Here is a 20,168-nt window from a genome sequence, read left to right as displayed (position 1 = left end):
AACAATAAGGAGTTTGATACCTATGAGAAAATAGCAACTAATGATGATGACCTATATCGCAAACGGAATTCAGCCATAACAGAGTGCATACATTTTTTTTAAAGAGAGAAGGGAAGGAAAGGGTGGAATGGGGAAGAGGGTAATAGAAAGAGAAGAAAAAGAGAACAAAAAAAAGGGGGGGGGGGGAGGGGGAGGACGCGAACAGTGTCTTGCCAGCCACACACCATCCCGTGCTTTATAGGCAAAAAATTGGTTTATAAGTATTGAGTATATTTACCAGAGAAGTGGAACTGATCCCAGTAGAGCCATCTGGTTTTGTGTTCTTCTGATTTGCCCCGAAGAGCAGAGGTCAGATGCTCCCTGCTTTCTATATCTTTCACTCTGGCGAACCATTGGGCGATAGTAGGAGGAGACTGTTGTTTCCACATGACTGGAATGCATGCCCTCGCTGCGTTTAGTAACTGTTTAAGTAATGATTTGTTGTATTTTTTCTGGGAAAGAGGGGTCAGGTTAAGAAGAACTGCTGCAGGGTCTCCAAACAGTGAGATATCCATAAATTTGTGGATCAGTTGGAGGACTTGCTGCCAGAATGGCTGGATGCCGGGCATTCCCAGAAGATGTGTGAAAGTGTGCCCTTGTGGGAATCACATCTCCAGCATCGATCACTCAATTGTGGGAATAGTTTGGCTAGTACGGATGGGGTTCTATACCACCGTGTCATGATTTTGTAAGTGGTTACCTGATACTTACTACATAACGATGATTTATGAGCAAAGTAGAGTATCCTATCTTTTTATTGGTTTGTAAAAGTGACCTCAAGGTCTTTTTCCCATTTCGAAAGAAAGGGAGGTTCTGATTGCACATGAAGATCTAGTAGAGCTTCGTAGGAAAATACAGGGATTTCCTTATCGGACCATCCCCCAAACAGAGTTCCTCGAATGAGCTGAGAGGCCTCTGAAAGAGGTGTGGCTTGGGCAATGAGTTCAGAAAGTGTGATAATTGGTGTACCCACCATTGGTTCAGAAACTGTGTCCCCGAGACCATGAACAAAGTTCTACTCGGAATCCAGCCATTCGTGCAAAGGAAATAGGATGCACGTAGGATCTTCTGTTGGCGAGTGTGCGGAAAATGCTGGGTCTGACAATCCCGGTTTTATCTTGGGATGTCCTATTATAGGAGTCATTGGGGACGGAAAACTGTTGAGCGAAGAAAGTTTATAGAACCTCTCATATTCACTCAAAGTGGGTCCGATTAAGGGGTGAGGTCTATTTGTTTTGAAGAATGTCATAACTAAACTCTGTAACCTCTGTTCATTTTTCTTGGAAATCTTAATAAATACACAATAAAAAGAAAAATTTAAAAAAAGAGTTTATTGTCTCAATACACAGTATACAGTGTGCACTAAATTCATTTATATTTCCAATAAAAACGTATAAGCAAAATGCATACAATACATCCTATGATTGTATATCATCACTACATTGCTCTGCTAAGAAATATACCATTTAGATGTGCCAGATCAGATAGACAATTGCAGACAGTTGCAGACTCTACATAAAAATACACTTTATAAAGTAGTTCAAAGAATAATGATGCCCCTCATAAACCACAACAACCAATCAAAACCAATCCTTTATCAGTCTGCCATTGCTCTTTGCCTAATGGCCCTGTTTACTGCAAACAACCAGATTATTTTTTTTTAAATGACAAATGGTTTGCTACAAACATCTTTTTTCTTTGAAATGTTCACAGAGAAAATCTGCCACTGTCTTTTCATGGCAAAGTGACAAGTTTTCCTGATAGGGCTCCACCACCACCACCACTGATTCATATACTGTACTCTTCTGCCACATGGTTAACCTGCAGGAGTTCTTATTGCTGTGTAAGCTCAGTCTTGGTCATTGTCAGAGCTTCCTCTATGTGACAGGATTCAGGTGGGCGAAGGGCCCCTGAAGCCTAAACAATGCAGCCTGATCAAGAAGATGGGCATGTGTTTCTTTATACCAGGATTTCAAAGAGCTCCTGACAACAGTGAAGGGTTGTGAAGGTATGTATCAGTGGGTGAAGGTGGCCTTATGCCCTTGGGGTCTGGGACTGAGCGTCTCCTGATTTCCTAGGGCTGATGGGAGCATAGTATGGCTTTACACGATACTTGTACACCTTAACAGAATTGTCCCCAGAATCTGCCACATACAAGAGACCAAATGGAGAGCATGATAGGCCTGATGGCTTGCAAAGGCCCTTGGAGACAATACAAATGGGGGACCCACTAACTGGGAAGAGGGTGACATTCCTTTTCTGGACATCAGCCACTAATATGTTCCCTTCAGGGTCGGCACAAATTCCTGAAGGATTCCCAAACTTATGCTGGTATATTTCTGAGATGGAACCACAAAGCTTTAAGTTGCTTGTAAATAACTTAACATCTCCACACTCCTCAGACACTGCAAACCCCCCATCTGATGTAGCGCATATGTTCTGTGGACCTTGAAGACCAGAAACCTTTTTAATTCCATGTACTCGATGAATTCTGTCTATGTGGAAAGCCTGGACTGTTCCAGTCATGTATTCTACAACTAGGATCTGCCCAGATGAGTCCACAGCGATACCTTTTGGAGACTGGAAATGACCCCCCACCTTAACCCAAGGTGGTTGTGTGGTGGGATTGTGAATACGCACAACGCCTTTGGCGATATCAGTGACCACTATAGAACCAAGACGGGTCATGGCAATACTATCTGGAAGGAAGAGGTCATCATCACGACAATAAAGGGCTTGACTGGGTTTTCCATGGCTATTTAGTAGATGAACATAGGGTCCATTATATCCACACACATAGAGAGAGCCATCTGAACACCACTGAAGAGAATTAGAGCCTCCTGTCCCGGGCACTGATATTGTCTGAATGAGCTCATCCTGACGAAATAAGAGCAGATTACCAACATTTTCTAGGTCTCTGCAAACCTGACTGGTCTTTTTGGAGAGCTGATTTACATGGGAAGGTCTCAGGAGCCCCAGACCCATCTGGGAAGAGAGGAGAGGGACTGTTTTCTGTAGTGTGTTCTGAGTGGCAACCTGCAGGGTCCTCACTGTGCGAACAAGATCTTCCTTTTGGCGACAGAACTCCAAAGAACTGTCCATCATGCTGAAAGGGAAATAGATGTAAAAGGTCAGTCCACCTAAAACTGGGATTGTCATAAAATGGACAAAAACCAGGCCTTCTCTGGCACTTTTTGTTTACATGTAACAATCACTATTTTTTTCTAGAAAATTTCTTAGAACCCCAAACATATATTTTTAAAAAATGCACACACCTGTACAACGGCAACACACAATGTAACAAGGTCTGGTGCTAGAATTACTGCTCATGATCAGACATTCGAAGTGATACCTCACATGTGTAGGATGATTGCTACGTGCATGTGGGACTGGCGTGTGTGTTTGCCTTTGTGCGTGAGCACGGGGGGGCAGGGGCACTTTATTTTATTTTAATTTTTTTTACAGTGTCACAAGGAATGTAAACATTATTATTATTATTATACAGGATTTATATAGCGCCAATAGTTTGCACAGTGCTTTACACCATGCAGGCAGACAGTACAGTTACTATACAATTCAATACAGGAGGAATCGGAGGGCCCTAAACATCCCTTGTGACAGCAATAGGCATGTGACAGGTACACTTTATGGAGAGATCTGGGGTCTATAATGCACCATATACACGATCGGAAATTCGGGCAGCAAAAGACCTTTTGAGAGCTTTTGGGCGGAAAACCGTGTGTATGCTCCATCGGTCTTTTGCTGGCCAAATTCCCGCCAGCAAAAGATTGAGAGCAGGTTCTCTATTTTTCAGTCAGAAAAGCCCCGTACACACGAGCGGACTTTTCAACATCCAAAGTCCGACGGACTGAGTCCGTCAGACTATTCGATCGTGTGTGGGCTGCAACGGACTTTTGACTCGCCAAAGTCCGAAGGACTTTAGAATATGGAACATGCTTCAAATTTTTCCGAAGGAACTCCGCCGGACCCGGTCCCTTCGAAAAATTTGCTCGTGTGTATGCTATTCCGATGGACTAAAACCGACGCTAGGACAGCTATTGGCTACTGGCTATGAACTTCCTTATTCAAATCCAGTCGTACGTCATCACGTTCGAATCCGTCGGAGTTTAGTGTGATTGTGTGTGGCCAAGTCCGCTCAGCCGAAAAGTCCGTCAGAACTCCGTCGGAACTCCGGCAGAACTCCGACGGAACTCCTTCGGAAGTCTGTCGGACATAAGTCCTCTCGTGTGTACAGGGCTAAAAAGTTCCGATCGGAAATTCCGATCGTCTGTACAAATTCTGATGCGTAAAATTCCTACGCATGCTCGAAAACAATTCAAAGCATGCTCGGAAGCATTGAACTTAATTTTCTCAGCTCATCGTAGTGTTGTATGTCACAGGAAATTCTTGACGGTCGGAAAGTTCAGAGAACTTTTGTGTGACCATGTGTATGCAAGGCAAGCTTGAGCAGAATTCCGTTGGAAAAACCATCCAAGATTTTTCTGACAGAATTTCTGATCGTGTGTACGGGGCATTAGACTCCAAATCCCTCCTTTGCCCTTAAAAGCATTGGATCACACAAAGATGGGTGTGTTTGAATGCTTTTAATTTTTGAAAATGGCATTGTTTGCATTCAAGTAAACCGTAAGTGATGTCAGGTTAACGCTTTCAGGCTATCATAACCCAGAGCTGAACAAAGCAGATCCAGTCTTTGTTTGGCTTTCGGAACAGCCAGTGAAAGCGCCGGCTGGTCGATTGCGTAAAAGCAATTCAGAGGTTAGATAGCTGCTAGGATTGCTTTTACAAGAGAACCAACCATTGGCTCTAAGAAGACGGCTACTGGGATGAATCCTGCAGCTGCAGGCATTGTCCCGGTATAACCACTTGAAGTCCAGTGACGTACAGTGTTGACAACCTCCCACAGCATTTTTTACTGACAAAACATGGAAAATTTACTGATAGAGCACATTTTTTCAAGACAATTGATATATAAACAGTATAAACACAATATGGAAATACTGACAATACCCATAACAAGTCATTTGCCTAGTTTACACTGAAAAGGTCAATACAGAATATCATGTTACCCAGCGCCTCTCAATCTATAGATTTGTCTGTAAAATGATTGATGGTTGGCAACCCTGGTGGCATACCAGATACATGATTGGTCGGCAAGTGGTTAATGAGCTGACTCTCCAGCTTCTTAAAGAGACTCTGCCCAAATCAGCTCTCTTATAACCTATAATTCCCGGAGCCCTGACTTAGGCTGGATTTACACCTATGCATTTTTAGTGCTTTTTGCATTTTGCAGATCTGCACTACAGAACGTGTTCCATAGGAAATCATGTTAAATGGACTGTCGTGCAAATCTGTAAAATGCAAAAAGCACTAAAAATGTATAGGTGTGACTCCAGCCTTAACCCTGACCAACTTTACTTAACCTCTGTATAGTTGATTACACAGAGTTGATGTCAACCTTTCCCCACAATGGCTCAGAAAGAGTAAAGAAAAACAGGGAGAAGGGTGGTGAAGGTTGGGGCACAGCGTAATCCAGAGTTGTAACCCAGGGTTCCCATACTGGCAGAGCCGGATTTACTATTAGACATAATTAATAAGGTATATTTGTATTCGTGGTTATATATTTTTTCCATTATCAGTAGAAATAGTAAAAAAGGACCAGGAAAGCAGTCCTACTATTTAAAGAGGTGATCCTAACCGAGTAATGTTGTTTAGGGGCTACTGGCTCCAGCAATGGAATTCCAGCCATTCAGATCTGCTTATAGTAAAACTACATGTTTAATTTTTTGGATTTAGATTAAATAGCAGAATATTTTGTAAGTCATTGAGGATTATTCTGGTGTTTCTGACCACCAACAGTCATCTGTTTCAAATATTTTACAGCATGCTGACACTTTCCAATAACTGGCAATTATTCTACAACACCTTGCTAATACTGTATGTCCAAGTATAAGAAGAATGCAAAACTGTACAGTTGGAAAAATCCCAAATTGGCCATGATGTTCTGCTTGTCTTTTGACAGGATTATGAACATTTCCTATATTATTAGTGAATATATTTTATGATTTCTCATATCTGTCTGCAATTTAAAGGAATCCATGCAGTCATCCACATATTTGATGAATTTATGCTTCTGTTTGTTGGTATCCAGATTAGGTTAACAGTACAATGTTTTGATAAATACAATATGAGAATAGCTATTTTGAATAAATACTCTATTCTTACACAGATTGTCATATTGGGCATTGGGCTCCCAACTTCATGAAGCTCATCAGCTTGCTAGTCAGACACATTGGGGGGTATTTACTAAAACTGGTGCAGCTGTGCATGGTAGCCAATCAACTTCTAACTTCAGCTTGTTCATTTAAGCTTTAGCAATAAATCCTGGAAGCTGATTGGTTTCTATGTAGAGTTGAACTTGATTTTGCAATTCTCAGTATTAGTAAATAACCCCCACTGATAACAACTGAACGAGTAGCAAAGTCTGATCATCTCATGATGTCTTTTTGGCACAGCTATAACCATGAACACTTGTGTTGCATAAGTATCCTATTTAAGCTAAGGAAAAGGAAGGTATGGGTCAACAAGCTATAGAATGTCCAGCTATTGTCTAATCATTGGGGAATAACACTGCATAATTTTATAAACTATAATCAATTCCTCCATCGAGATTTGTCTGGTAGATATTGTCTACAGCTACCCCACAGACAAGAGATTGTCCCCTGACAGCCAAAAGTAGCCAGAATGGGAGACTTTCATCTCATGTAAAAATGAACCTTAATTTACACCAATCATTCTCGAAGCAAGGTTTTGTGGAACCCTAGGGTTTACTAGGGGTTGCTTGAACTGTGGCTGATTGGCCTCCCATTTGATGATGCCTCTATGGTTGCAGAGCCAATGATATGATTAACTCTTTGTAAGGGTATCCATTGTGTAGCCTTCATTAATATCTGTCCAGTAGATCTTGTCTGTAGCTACTTCGTCGCCATGCGTTCATTATCTGAAATGGCCAAAAGCATCCAAAATGGGAGACTTTCATCTCACCTCAATGTGCACCTTAGTTATTAGTACACCAGCCATTCTCAACCAAGTTCCCTCTAAAGCAGTGGTCTCCAAACTGTGGCCGGGGGGACAGATGCGGCCATTTGCTTGCTTTTTCCGGCCCATGGGGCACTCATTTTATACACTGATATACCAACAATGGAACATAATTCCCATTATTGAAACCAATGAAGGGGCTGAATTTTTCCCAAGGACACCAACGATGGGTCAGAATTCCTCCCAATGACACCAAATACTTGGCACAATTCCTCCCAATGACACCAAAGATGGGGCACATTTCCTCCCAATTACACCAACAAATGTGGGCCAGTGACAATAATGATGGGGAACAATTCCTCCCAACTACACCAATGATATGGCGCTATTCCTCCCACTGACACCAACGATGTAAGGAGCCGCGCTAATAAGTGATTAAAAATATATATATATTTTTTTATAGTTAATAACTAAAGTGAATACATTGGTTACCTGTGCAATAAACCAATCAGAAAAATCTTAATAATATAAAAAATAGTATAAATCACCTACACCGTGATAGTGTAACAAACTAGCAAATATAAACCACAATTTCATACAGCATAATAATTAGTGGGAAAAAATTTAATTAATAAATGAATTACTCCCCAATTTCATGCAACATAATCTTTAGTGAAAAAAATCAACATGAAAGTTTCCAATAATAAATTAATTAAAAAAATTAATAAATTAATTAATTTGTGAAAAAAATAGATTATTAACTCCAAACAAATTAAAGTCCATATAAAGTGTGAAATCCCAAACTGAAGAGATGCATGCAAACGTGTCAACAGAATTTGTGTGATAAATTGAACACACACCCTTTCGAAAAAGTGCTGTGAAGTATAGCCGATACCGCCACCAATAGAATCTCTGGCCGCTTACCAGAACTCTAGGTCGCCATTATATGGGACCCAGAAATGCAATGGTTAATCTTCAAGATTGTCACACAGAATGGCAGGAATGCGATCACTCACTCTCAGCCACGGGGTATCAGGCAACAATAAGCCGTTTCAGATCATTAACTGCAAATCAAGAGTGGGTATTTGGGGAAACTTCCTTGTCACCTGAACTTTCCAGAATGAGTACCCAGCAGCCCACGATGGGGCGCTATTACTCCCACTGATACCAAAGATGAGGCATTGTTTATTCCCACTGATGTCGGACCCTTTTCTACTCCCAATGGCAACAGTCTGGCCCCCCTTAAGTCTGGAGGACAGTAAACTGAACCTTTGTTTAGAACGTTTGGAGTCCCCAGCTCTGGAGGTTGCTGGGCTTTTCTTGACTTGTGGCTGATTGATCTCCCATTCTAGGGTGCATGCATAGGTGCAGGGCCATTGCTACTTGGAAGAGCTAGCTGCATAACACCAATTACATTTTTAGCTGTCTTTAAGGATTTTATTCTGACCACCACTGTATGGAGAGCATTTTTCCTAACTAACCACCTAACCACCAAATTAATTGGTTTTAGCAGGGGTTCCCCAAGCCTTTAAAAATATTTCAAGGTTTTGATTGGGGTAAAAGGTTTGGAAAGGCTAGTTTACACAAATGACAAACAACTAATTTTCCACTGTTGGTTATTTGGAAAATATGTGTGAATCTAAAAAGTAAAAATCTGAACATCCTCTGTTCTGAAGCTCTTTGATCTACATAGAAGTGAGAGAATCATTACAAAAGTGATATAAATATACATAGAAAACATAGAAAGAACACCTTGTACCGGAGGTACGGTGAGGAACCCCTTGGGGTCGTTAATAGAGAGATAAAATCAGAAGTAAAAAAGTCTACATTTTATTCCAAAATTTTAATAATATACATGTACAGACAATACATATGAAGCATAAAAGCCACATCTAATACCCTGACCTGATTGATACAATTGTATAGATTAGTCACCATCCTGGTGCAGGAAGGACTGGCGGCGATCATCACAGTATATATAACACCTTACATGTTACGGACTGAAAGTCCTTCTTCAGAGGTTTTATGTTATTAATTCAGATGGGTATAGGGTTTCTACAAAAAAAGGGGAGTATGCAGATAAATTTAATATTAAGTAATTATATCCATAATTGTTCAGCTAAACAGCAAACCACGCAATGTGTTAACATGACACGTGATATAGAACATGAACTAGTTTATTTACATGGCAAATAATTCACACTGAGCATATATCTAAAAGGGATTGACTTGGTCAGGAAAACTCATTGGTTATTAGGGCATTCATCCTCCAAATCCACCAGGCAGCCAAACCACATGAAAGAACCGGTGCTTGCTTTGCTACAAGGACTCAGAAATGGTGGCGCATAGTACAGCCAACCACCAAAACTGGACCAATGCCGCTCTAATGGTATAAAAGATATATATGTATATCAGCATCAATTGCTATGGAGGTATGTCCAACAATCAATTAAAGATTGAAGCAATCATTTGCCCTTGCATCTCAAAAAGGTAATTATGCAGGACAAAATATACTAATACCTATCAAATTGAATAGACCAACCTTAAGAGTGGAATGTGCTTCCTCCTAACCAACCGCTCCCTCAGCATCTAAAAAGAGGCCTGGGGGCCGCTATAAGAAGACCTGTAAGGAAGGCAAAATCCAAGTGTGATTTAAATCAGCTGCTGTTGAAAATGGGAGGGGCTGTGTGAAATCATTGCGCGATCCTTCTCCCTTGAGCCCCCCTGCATAAGGGTGCGCGGCACAGCCCGCCCCTTAAGCGAGGTAGGGTATTAGATATAGCTTTTATGCTTCATATGTATTTTCTGTACATGTATATTATTGACATTTTGTAATAAAATGTATACTTTTTTACTTCTGGTTTGATCTGTCTAATAACACCCCCAAAGGGGTTCCTCTCCGTACCTCCAGTACAAGGTGTTCTTTCTATGTTTTCTATATTTGGGTCAGACTGACCAAACCTTTTCACATACGGTCCCATCCCTCCCCTCATATTTTAAATATATATATAGAATAGATATTGGTTGTAGTACTTACAAGTGATTCTAAATTCCGATAACTTCTAAACTTCCTGGTAGACGTGTATCTCTCGTACACCACAAAATCGAATCGCTCTCCTCTAATCCTCTCTTCGCACTTCCCTGGATATTATGTTGTTAGAGACCAAGATTAAGCAACACCTATTAAACGTAACACTATATAAACATGAATCACTAGATAATCACTGATACGGCTAATTGGTACAGTATTTGTTCTTTCACATTCCTATACAAAGATAACCAAACACTTCCTATTAACTCATGATATGTCCTTACTGACTCCACACACTTGAGATGATAAAAAAAAAAAGAGCTAACTTCAGGATAGAAGAATAAAATACAACACACATTATTGTACATAGTGTTAGATTGCATGCATTTGCTGTTTTTTACTGTAATAATATGTGTCGGTGCTTGAACTGGAGGGTGAAAATTAGGTCACAGCAACTGAGAACAGGTAATAGCCACAAATTATAATAATCCAATGCATGCACAAAAAGCCTTTGTAAACCTATATCTGACCTTTTAGTGTTGAAAATATTTTTATTGAAACATTTCAGGTAAAAACAATAAACAGTAACCATCATGAGGCAAGTGTAGACAGGAACATTAACAGGAGAACATTTACGGGAGGCCGGCTAACGACTATTGGCCATAGCCGGTCCCTGACGGGAAACTTGGAGAGTAGAGAAAACGTCCTGCTCACCGATCCATGAGGCCACAGTAGTGAGAAATACTCATGGGTTACTACATGAGGCAATATTTAAACAATAATATAGGAAAGATAGAAAGAAAGAGAGAAGAGAGAGGAGCAAAGTTAAAGGAGCAAGGCGGTACAGGGGAAAGCTAAATAGCAAGAGGGGAGGAGAGGAAAGGGGGAGGGAGGGGGCGAGGGGGAAGGAATATGGGCAGGGGAGGGGGTAGGGTGAGGGAGAGCCCACAGTGTCCTCATGCGTTCAAGATTTGGTTCATTAAAGTGTCAGAAGAAGAGAAGCGGAGCCAGATCGACCATTGAGAAAGAAATTTGGCGTAAGTGTCATTGTCCAGTGCCAACATCTCCTCCATTCTCATAGTGTCATTCATAATCGACACCCACCGTGACAATGGGGGAGTGGTCGTCGTTTTCCAATAAGCAGGTATCAGCTGTCTAGCAGAGGACATAAAGAAACGGAGCAATCTTTGTCTCTGTGATTTAATAGACCCGGGCAGTATAGAGAGTAATGCAATTTTTGGAGAGATAGGAGCCGGAATATCAGCTAAGAGATTATAACATTCAAAAACCTGTGTCCAAAAGGGGCGGATCCTCTCACAGTCCCACCAGACATGCATGTAAGTTCCGACTGAAGCTTCACAGCGCCAGCAGGTGGCTGGTGTAGACGGGAAAATCCTGTGTAAAGTAGCAGGGTCCCTGTACCACCTTGATAATAGTTTGTAGTTCTTTTCTTGGGAGTAGCAGGAGATTGTTGACTTATGTGTGAAATGAAAAGAGGTATGCCATTCCGGCACAGAGATGTCTTCACCCAAATCCGCAGACCACAGCCCGGTGTAGTGTGGGAGTTGATCGTGTGCTAAAGTCTGCAGTAGGTTATATAAGGAGGATAGTAAGTGTTTGGGAGTTTCTGGGAGCGAGCACAGTTCCTCGAAGTCGGTAAGCTTACGATGTATTTGAGAGGAGGAGTGTAGGCGTTTGGCAAATGTGGATATATGTAGGGCCGTGAGCCAATCTCCGGAATCTGTCACGCAGACCGGGGTCCCCTGAGAGGGATGCACAAATGTACGGGCTTGCGGCCATTCTGTACGCTTAAAGGGTCCTAGGGAGGCTGCCCCTGTACTTTGTGGTAAAGCAGGATGGTCAAAGAGGGACGTTAGGGGGCCCGGATCTGAGGAGAGAGTGGTGTTTAGCCCCGTCCTGTACCACATCGTCAGGGAGGCCAGAGTCAGTGGGGACAAGGATGTCATACGAGAGTAGTCCTGTTTATAACCCCATGGAAGAGCTCGGAGATCTACAGGAGAAAGGTCCTGTTCAACAGACACCGAGGCCTTGCAGGAAGGGCGAGGGAACCATTCTATGATGCGAGTCAGGTGAGCGGCCTTATGATAAGTCTCAAAGTCAGGGAGGCCTGTTCCTCCCATAGTCTTCGGGATCGTTAGTAGTTTAAATTTAACCCTGGGGAGGCCCCTGTTCCACATGAATTTGATTGCCAACGAGCGTAGGGAGATAAAAAATGATTTGGGGACGTGGATGGGGATTGTTTGAGATAAATACAGGAACTTGGGTAGAGTGTCCATCTTTAGGGTATTAATCCGTCCGAACCAGGGTAAGGGAGATCCCCCCCACTCCTCGAGGTCCTTCCGTATACGGTTAAGCAGGGGGATATAATTCAGGGAAAACAAATCAGCTAAGTTGGAGGGTATAACGACCCCTAGGTAAGAGATCCCCTTGGCCTGCCATTTAAATGAGAAGTTGGATTTCAGAAGGGACAGCGTGGAGGGGGTAAGGGATATGTTAAGGGCTTCTGTCTTAGAGATGTTGAGCTTAAAGTTACTATAGATACCAAAACGTTGAAATTCACTGAGTAGGGCTGGTAAGGAGATGTGAGGATCCTGAATATACACAAGGAGGTCATCAGCATACAGGGAAAGTTTGTGATGGGCAGACGGAGTTTGTATATCTGACCTTTTAAAGTAGCAGTGACATCATCAATGTAAAGAAAGCAGAGCTGTGGGAGTTGGATAGATTTTGTCAAAAACTTTCTTTGTTGTTTTAAGTGATTGCTTCTTTTCTTTAATTTTAATGGAAGCTTAAAGTGGATGTAAACCCAAATTTTTTATTTTTTTGATGTCATAATGTAGAGAATAAGATTTCCTATCATTTAAGCCCCGTCTTGCCACAAAGAGTTAATCCAGCTCTGAGCAATTCTCTTTATTGTTCAGTGAGATAAATCTTGACAAACAGAGAAAAACTTTGTCAAATCCTCCCCCTTGCTGTGAGTGACAGGTGATTTACATATCTCGCGCACTAGCCTAAGAGACACGCATTATTTTTTAATTCCCTCCCACTCCTTTATTTTGCTGCTCTGTCAGGATTGGATGTTCCACACCTCAGCATATTTGGGCATGCTGAAGTCATGTGGTTACTTTCCTGTCTTTTCACTGGATGTTAGAGATCATAGCAGAAGTTCAGTGTAAGAAATACACAGGAGAAAATGTATATTGACAAGAGGAGTGTAGAGGTGGGCGGGGAGTCTACTGACATCACGACTTCACCCAACGAGCTCCAGACAACAGACCCAACCACAGAATCTGAAGTTTTTCGGGTCTCATAACAGACAGAAGGGAGACATTTGACAGGTAAAGATACATATATAGCTGTTCAGAAGGCGATACTGTCCACCCCTGAATGCCTTTATTTATTTATTTATTTGTAATACCAAAGGAGAATTTACATTAAAATACAGCAGCGCTACTGCATGCCAGGAATTCATTATGTGGTTGTGGTGCATTCCCTTTGAGTTCAGTAGGTGTGCATGGCAAGTGGAACCAACTGCCAAAGTGTCAGGACTGGGCCCTTCCTTCTGAAAGCTGGCCGCCCAGCTGTCGGGTAATTGCCAGCTCCTATCTCTCCACAGTGACTCACCTGTTGATGATATCCTGCTCATTAGTTCTGCCTACTTAACCACTTGACAATTGGGCACTTAAACTCCCCTCGTGACCAGACCAATTTTCAGCTTTCAGTGCTCTCACACTTTGAATGACAATTACTCATGTAATACCCAAATGCTTTTTTTTGTCCTTTTTTCATACAAATAGAGTTTTCTTATGGTGGTATTTGATCACCTCTGGGTTTTAAATGAATACGCTATAAATGAAAAAAGACAGAACATTTTGAAAAAAAGCATTTTTTCTTTGTTTCTGTGATAAAATTTTGCAAATTATTAATTTTTCTTCATAAATTTTGGCTACAATTTATACTGCTACATATCTTTGGTAAAAATAACCCAAATTAGTGGTTAGTATTTGGTTTTGTGAAAGTTAGAGAGTCTACAAGCTGTGGTGTGCAAATAAAAAAAAATGATCACACCTGATGTACTGGTGGCCTATCTCATTTCTTGTGACCCGAACCAGCCAGGAAAGTACAAATACCCCCCCAAATTACCCCTTTTTTGAAAGTAGACATTCCAAGGTATTTAGTAAGATGCATGGTGAGGTTTTTTCATGTCGTCATTTTTTTCCCACAATTCTTTGCAAAATGAAGATTCTTTTTCCCTTAAAATTGCCATTGTAATAGGTTATTTCTCTCACGTGGCATTTGTATACCACAAATGACACCCTAAAATACATTCTACTACTCCTGAGTATTACGATACCACATGTGTGGGACTTTTTCACAGCCTAGCCACATAGAGAGGCCCAACATGCAGGGAGCGCCCTCACATGTTCTAGGAGCATAAATTACACATCTAGCTTGTTGACTACTCTTTACAAACTTTCTCAACCTTTTCAACACAGAGGAACCCTTGAAAAAAGCCTTTTCGGTCTCAGGGAACCCCTGTTAACAATGGATATATCTACAACTCATGATACATTGGTTTAATGGTCAGTGGAAGAGTGCTCCTTATATCTATGGTCTTGGGGAAGAATTTCCCCCCTACACATAGCTAAAAAGATCATTGGTGTCACTGGGAACTTATCTGAGAGGGAAAAATTGGTCATTGCTCAAGGAACCCCTAGCAACCATTGGAGGAACCCTGATTGAGGAACCCTGACCTATTACACTTTTGAAGGCCCTGGAGCACCAGGAAAATGACACATGACAATGATGTGGCACTGATGACAGATGGCACTAATACGTGGCAGTGATGGCACGTGACACTGATGTGGTACTGATGACAGATGGCACTAATATGTGGCACTGATGACACGTGGCACTGATGACGGATGGCACTAATACGTGGCACTGATGACAAGTGGCACTAATACGTGGCACTGATGACAGATGGCACTAATATGTGGCACTGATGACAGATGACACTGATGACAGATGACACTGATACGTGGCCCTGATGACACGTGACACTAACAGGTGGCACTGATGACGCGGATACGAGGCACTTATGACACGTGACACTGATGACAGATGGCACTAATATGTGGCACTGATGACACGTGGCACTAATATGAGGCACTGATGACACGTGACACTAATACGTGGCACTGATGATAGATGGCACTAATACGTGGCACTGATGACAGATGGCACTAATAGGTGGCACTGATGACAGATGGCACTAATATGTGGCACTGATGACACGTGGCACTGATGACGGATGGCACTAATACGTGGCACTGATGACAAGTGGCACTTATACGTGGCACTGATGACAGATGGCACTAATATGTGGCACTGATGACAGATGACACTGATGACAGATGACACTGATACGTGGCCCTGATGACACGTGACACTAACAGGTGGCACTGATGACGTGGATACGAGGCACTTATGACACGTGACACTGATGACAGATGGCACTAATATGTGGCACTGATGACACGTGGCACTAATATGAGGCACTGATGACACGTGACACTAATACGTGGCACTGATGATAGATGGCACTAATACGTGGCACTGATGACAGATGGCACTAATAGGTGGCACTGGTGACACTGACAGATGGCACTTATACGTGGCACTGCGGATGGATGGCACAGGGGACATATGGTACTGACAGGTACCGTGGGCACTTTATTTTAAATTTTTTTTCTTTCACTCACGCTGCAGCCGTTCACTCTCCCTTCTCACACGCTGTCTCTGTGTGAGGAGGGAGAGCCAGTGATGTGTCAAATACTGTCCCCGCTCGGATAGTGTCCGCCCTGTACTGCGCTTGTGCAGTACGGAGGACAAGGAGACGCCGAACGTCTCCGATGATGAATGGCGCCTGCGCTGTGAGTCCAGGTTCAAGCCCAACTTTCCAAGTGGACATAGAGTTAGAATAAAAAATAGCCAAGTAAAGCGAGGCCGTGCCCGAAGTGTGGCGAGCAGCCCTGTTAGTATGTATGCTACCGTATATCCACTTGGATGGTGTGGCTTGCAACTGGACTCAGTGCGCAGGTGCCGTTCTTCTTCTGAGACTTCGGCATCTCCTTGTCCGTACTGCGCAAGTACTGCGCCTGCGCAGTACGGGGCGGACACTATCCGATGGCCGGACAGTTTTTGACACAACACCGGCAATGAGAGATGATCTCAAATGTTTACATATGAGATCATCTCTCATTGGACACTCAGATCAAGTGCTAAATGGGCGCTGTGATTGGCCATTTTGCACAATCTTTGATTGGCTGTGTCCAGGGGAAACGGGCAACTCAGATTTTCCCAGATGCGTGCCCGCGGTGGCGCGCTGAGGGGAATAAATTAGAGGACGTCCAGGGATGCCCTCCCGGCAATTGGAGTCCACGCTGTGACGCCTAGTGTTTAAAGAGGAAGAAAACCCTGGTGGGTTTTACTTCCTCTTTATTTCCCTGCAAAGGTAAAGCATATTGGGCTACTTACTATGCATCGCATAGTAACTCATTATGTGTCACTTGCCTGACACCAAAGCCAGCAATGTCGCCGTTGTCCCCACGAGCAGGGAGCGCCCATCTTCGCCCCTCTTCCTTCTGAGGCTGCAAACTTCAGCTCCGTGATTGGCCAGAGTCGTGTGACGTCACTCACGCGCATGCGCACGGGAGCCGCAAGTCAAGGCATGACCCCCTATTAGAAACGGCATGATGTGCCCTTTCTAAAGGGCACATACGCCGTAGTTATCGGCGCTTGTCTTTTTAGTAAATATCTCATAAACTGTGGAGGTTTAGGAGATATTTCAAGCACCTACAGGTAAGCCTTAATATAGGCTTACGTGTAGGTAAGAGTGGTTGTACAGGGTGTAGAACCACTGTAAGCCATCCAGTCCAGATCAGTGGCGGCCCGTCCATATCCTCTCCAGGCAGTCACAAAATGTATTTTATTTTTTTAAACTAGCCCTTTAAAAAAAAAATCTATAAAAAAAGGTCCTTGAGTGCACTATGTTCGGATGCCGGACACAGTACACTTATGGGAAGCTCCACAACTATGCAATCACGAGATTGCAGACGCGGTGCTTCTATAGCGGGGCTTTGTCCCTGTCAGGGCTGGCTTAGCCCTTCCTCCTCTGGGCTGGCCGCTTAGCTGTCAGCTAATTGCCAGCTCTCTTCTCTTTCCACAGTTACCAACTGTTACCGATGATGCTCGTCTGACCTGCCTATTTAAAGCCTTCCAGCTCACTCTTTCCTTTGCCTTCGCGTTGGTCACATCACTAGGAACCATCTCCTGCTGTTTGTTTCAAGACTGGCTTGCTGACATCCCTCATGGCTTCTATCCTGCTTGCAGTTGCTCTCCTTGGATCCCTGGCGTCTGGACTGGCTGATTACCCGATCTGGTTTACGAACTTTGGACAGGCTGACTACCCGATCTGGCTACTGGACTCTGGCTATGCTTGACTACGCTTTTTCCTATTTACCTTTTTATTTTTATTAATAAACAAGTGTGATTTGATTGTACTTCTGTCTCTGTCTGTTTCATGGTTCCTGACAGTCCCGCCCTGCGGCGCTTTCCGAAGTGCGACTAGCTTCAGCCTGGTGCTCGTAGTATCTATTACTATGGCCGGGCAGTTTAATTGACATCTGAGTTAGATGTCACTTCCTGTTTTCTCTCTCCCATTGCGCCCGTGAGAGAAAATCGGAAGTATAAGGAGCGGACTCCTCCATCGCTGCTGCCAGTGGAAGGAGACACAGCAGGAGAGGACAACACAGCAAGGTAAGTACCGCTGTATCGGTCTGGACCTTCCGCAAAGAAGGGGGAGGGGGATTTGATATGACACAGGTTGCATTTGATAGGACATAGGCTGCATTTGATGGGACACAGGCTACATTTGATGGGACACAGGCTGCATTTGATGGGACACAGCCTGCATGTAAGGAGAGACTGCGCTGGAGGCACCTGATGTAAGCAAGTAGGGTCACGTCACAACTGAGTAGAAAACCGAACAGAGGCGCCTCGAAGTGTAGCAATATGGTTACATTTAATGAAGGTACAACATTTAGCAAGTCACATGGTTGATGAATAAAACAGGCACATCTAAGTATGTAGGCATCCGGGGTAAAGCTGTCCATATAGACCTTCCCTTGCACCACCATCAACCTCATCTCTTCCACGCTTTGCTCCATGTGTGAGTGCTTGAAGCTTCACTTTCAAAACGCTCAACCGCAGGGTAGTCTTCCCGGTCATGATTGCAGACTGACAGAGGTGAGAGACGGTGATGTGGAGGACAGTCTATGTGGACAGCTTTACCCCAGGTGCTTGCATACTTAGATGTGCCTCTTTTAACCATCGACCATGTGAGTTGCTAAATGTTGTACCTTCATTAAATGTAATCATATTGCTACACTTATGCCGCGTACACATGACTGGACTTTCTGTCAGAATAAACTCGGTCTTTCCGATGGCGTTTCCAATGGAGTTGTGACCGAATGGACTTGCCTATCGTGATCATACCAAAGTATGTTCATTTCAAACGCGATGACATACAACGGGACTAGTAAAGGAAGTTCAATAGCTGGTAGCCAATAACTGCCATTGCGTCGTATTTGGTCCGTGGGACTAGCATACAGACAAACGTTTTTTTCCCGATAGGAACTGATTCCGTCAAAAAGATTTAAAACATGTTCTATTTCTAGGTCCGTCAGACTTTTTGAAAAAAAAGTCAGATGAAGCCCACACACAATCGGAATATCCTATTGTAGCGGCAACACTTTGGACAAGATGTCTGCTATGTTCAAATGTATTTTTTTTCCTCAGAACAGTAAAGGGGTTCTGAGGGCTGATTGTGTAGGTTTAACTTTAGCATCAGTTTGGCTGGGCTGTGTTAGAGTTCTGCCTGGTCATGTGTACAGTTAGGTGCACATGACAGGCCAGAACCAGGCCTGGTTGGGCGCTTTGGGTATCAGCGTTCCCCGGAGCCAATCAGTGGGTGCGTCTGGCCCCGCTGGAGTCTGGGGAAGGGTACATAAGATGTTGAAGTCACGTGTTCAGGGTTCGTTCGTGAGGCCATAGCTGCCTGTTCCTGGATCTGCACCAGGGTAGCCCCGCGAGGGGTTCCGGTCATGGGAGCGTGTGCTGCCCCGCAACATGGTCTTTGACTAGCCCCATTAGGCCCGCATGGTTTGGGGTATGGATCCATCTTTTCCCGAGTCTCGGAACCGGCTGGTCCGAGGCGCAGTAACTGAGGGAGGATTCAAGGCGTCCGGGTGTTCTCTCAACAGGAACCTTTCCTCAGTATCTGGAACGTTCTCTGTCTCCTTGGTAGTACTGGAAAAGCGTGGATCTGTTAGTTCCTTGACAACTCAGCAACCAGGCACTTCTTGGGATGCCAGCTTGTTGGCCCTCCTCCGAAGAGTCCTCCCCCAGTCGCTTAGACGAGCTGCGGTGCCTCTCCAAGTTGAGAGAACCCCCTACTCATTCACATGGTGGGGGGGGGGGGCTGGATCTGGAGGCCCCTTTGTTAAAGGGGGCTTCCAGATTCGATAAGCCCGCTGCTGGCAGACCCCCACAACCACCTCCCAGGGTTGTGTGGAAGAGGCCCTTGTCCCAAAGCACCCCCATTGTATGTGGCCTGGTATGGTTCAGGAGGTGGGGGTGCTCACTTGATTCCCCCTTTCCTGGCCTGCCAGGCTGCATGGTCAGATAAGGGTCTGGTATAGATTTTGGGGGGACCCCATGCCATTTTTAAAATTTTGGCATGAGGTTTCCCTTAAAATCCATACCAGACCCGAAGATCCTCATATAGATTGGGGGACCTTGTGCTGTTTTTTGTTTTTTTTTAAAGCTGTCATTGCTTGCTTACATTCTGCTGTCAGCAGGGAATCACAGTGACAGCAGATGAGTCATGGTTGACAGCAGATGAGCTGTGGTTGTTAAGGACGTGGCGGCCGCCCAATCCTTAACAACCAGCAATTCT

General features: G+C 43.6%; 2 protein-coding genes across 2 annotated transcripts in view; both read right to left on the bottom strand.

The window, feature by feature from the left end:
- The window catches only part of PIGQ (phosphatidylinositol glycan anchor biosynthesis class Q), a 50,706-nt gene extending 40,477 nt beyond the window's left edge, over nucleotides 1-10,229 (bottom strand). Inside the window, exon 1 of the mRNA XM_077449313.1 lies at nucleotides 10,133-10,229. The gene's annotated coding sequence lies outside the window, so the exon portion shown is untranslated. The remainder of the gene's footprint in view (nucleotides 1-10,132) is intronic.
- On the bottom strand, nucleotides 1,352-10,255 carry NHLRC4 (NHL repeat containing 4). Its single transcript, XM_077449314.1, has 2 exons — nucleotides 10,133-10,255; nucleotides 1,352-3,145 (listed from the first exon to the last, which is right to left on the bottom strand). Exon 2 carries the CDS (start codon nucleotides 3,142-3,144, stop codon nucleotides 2,074-2,076), a length of 1,071 nt encoding a protein of 356 aa, XP_077305440.1. The 5' UTR covers nucleotide 3,145; nucleotides 10,133-10,255; the 3' UTR covers nucleotides 1,352-2,073.
- Nucleotides 10,256-20,168: the final 9,913 nt, after the last annotated feature.

The sequence above is a fragment of the Lithobates pipiens genome, unplaced genomic scaffold (genome assembly GCF_037356315.1).
Source record: "Lithobates pipiens isolate NorthernLeopardFrog02 unplaced genomic scaffold, aLitPip1_a1.2 Scaffold_22, whole genome shotgun sequence".
NCBI classification, from domain to species: domain Eukaryota; kingdom Metazoa; phylum Chordata; class Amphibia; order Anura; family Ranidae; genus Lithobates; species Lithobates pipiens.
Note: the sequence above shows the minus strand (reverse complement) of the source record. Positions and strands in the feature narration are given on the sequence as shown.

What these genes read in the sequence shown, in the direction of transcription:
- NHLRC4 (XM_077449314.1), bottom strand. Translation starts at nt 3,144, where the DNA reads ATGATGGACAGTTCTTTGGAGTTCTGTCGCCAAAAGGAAGATCTTGTT.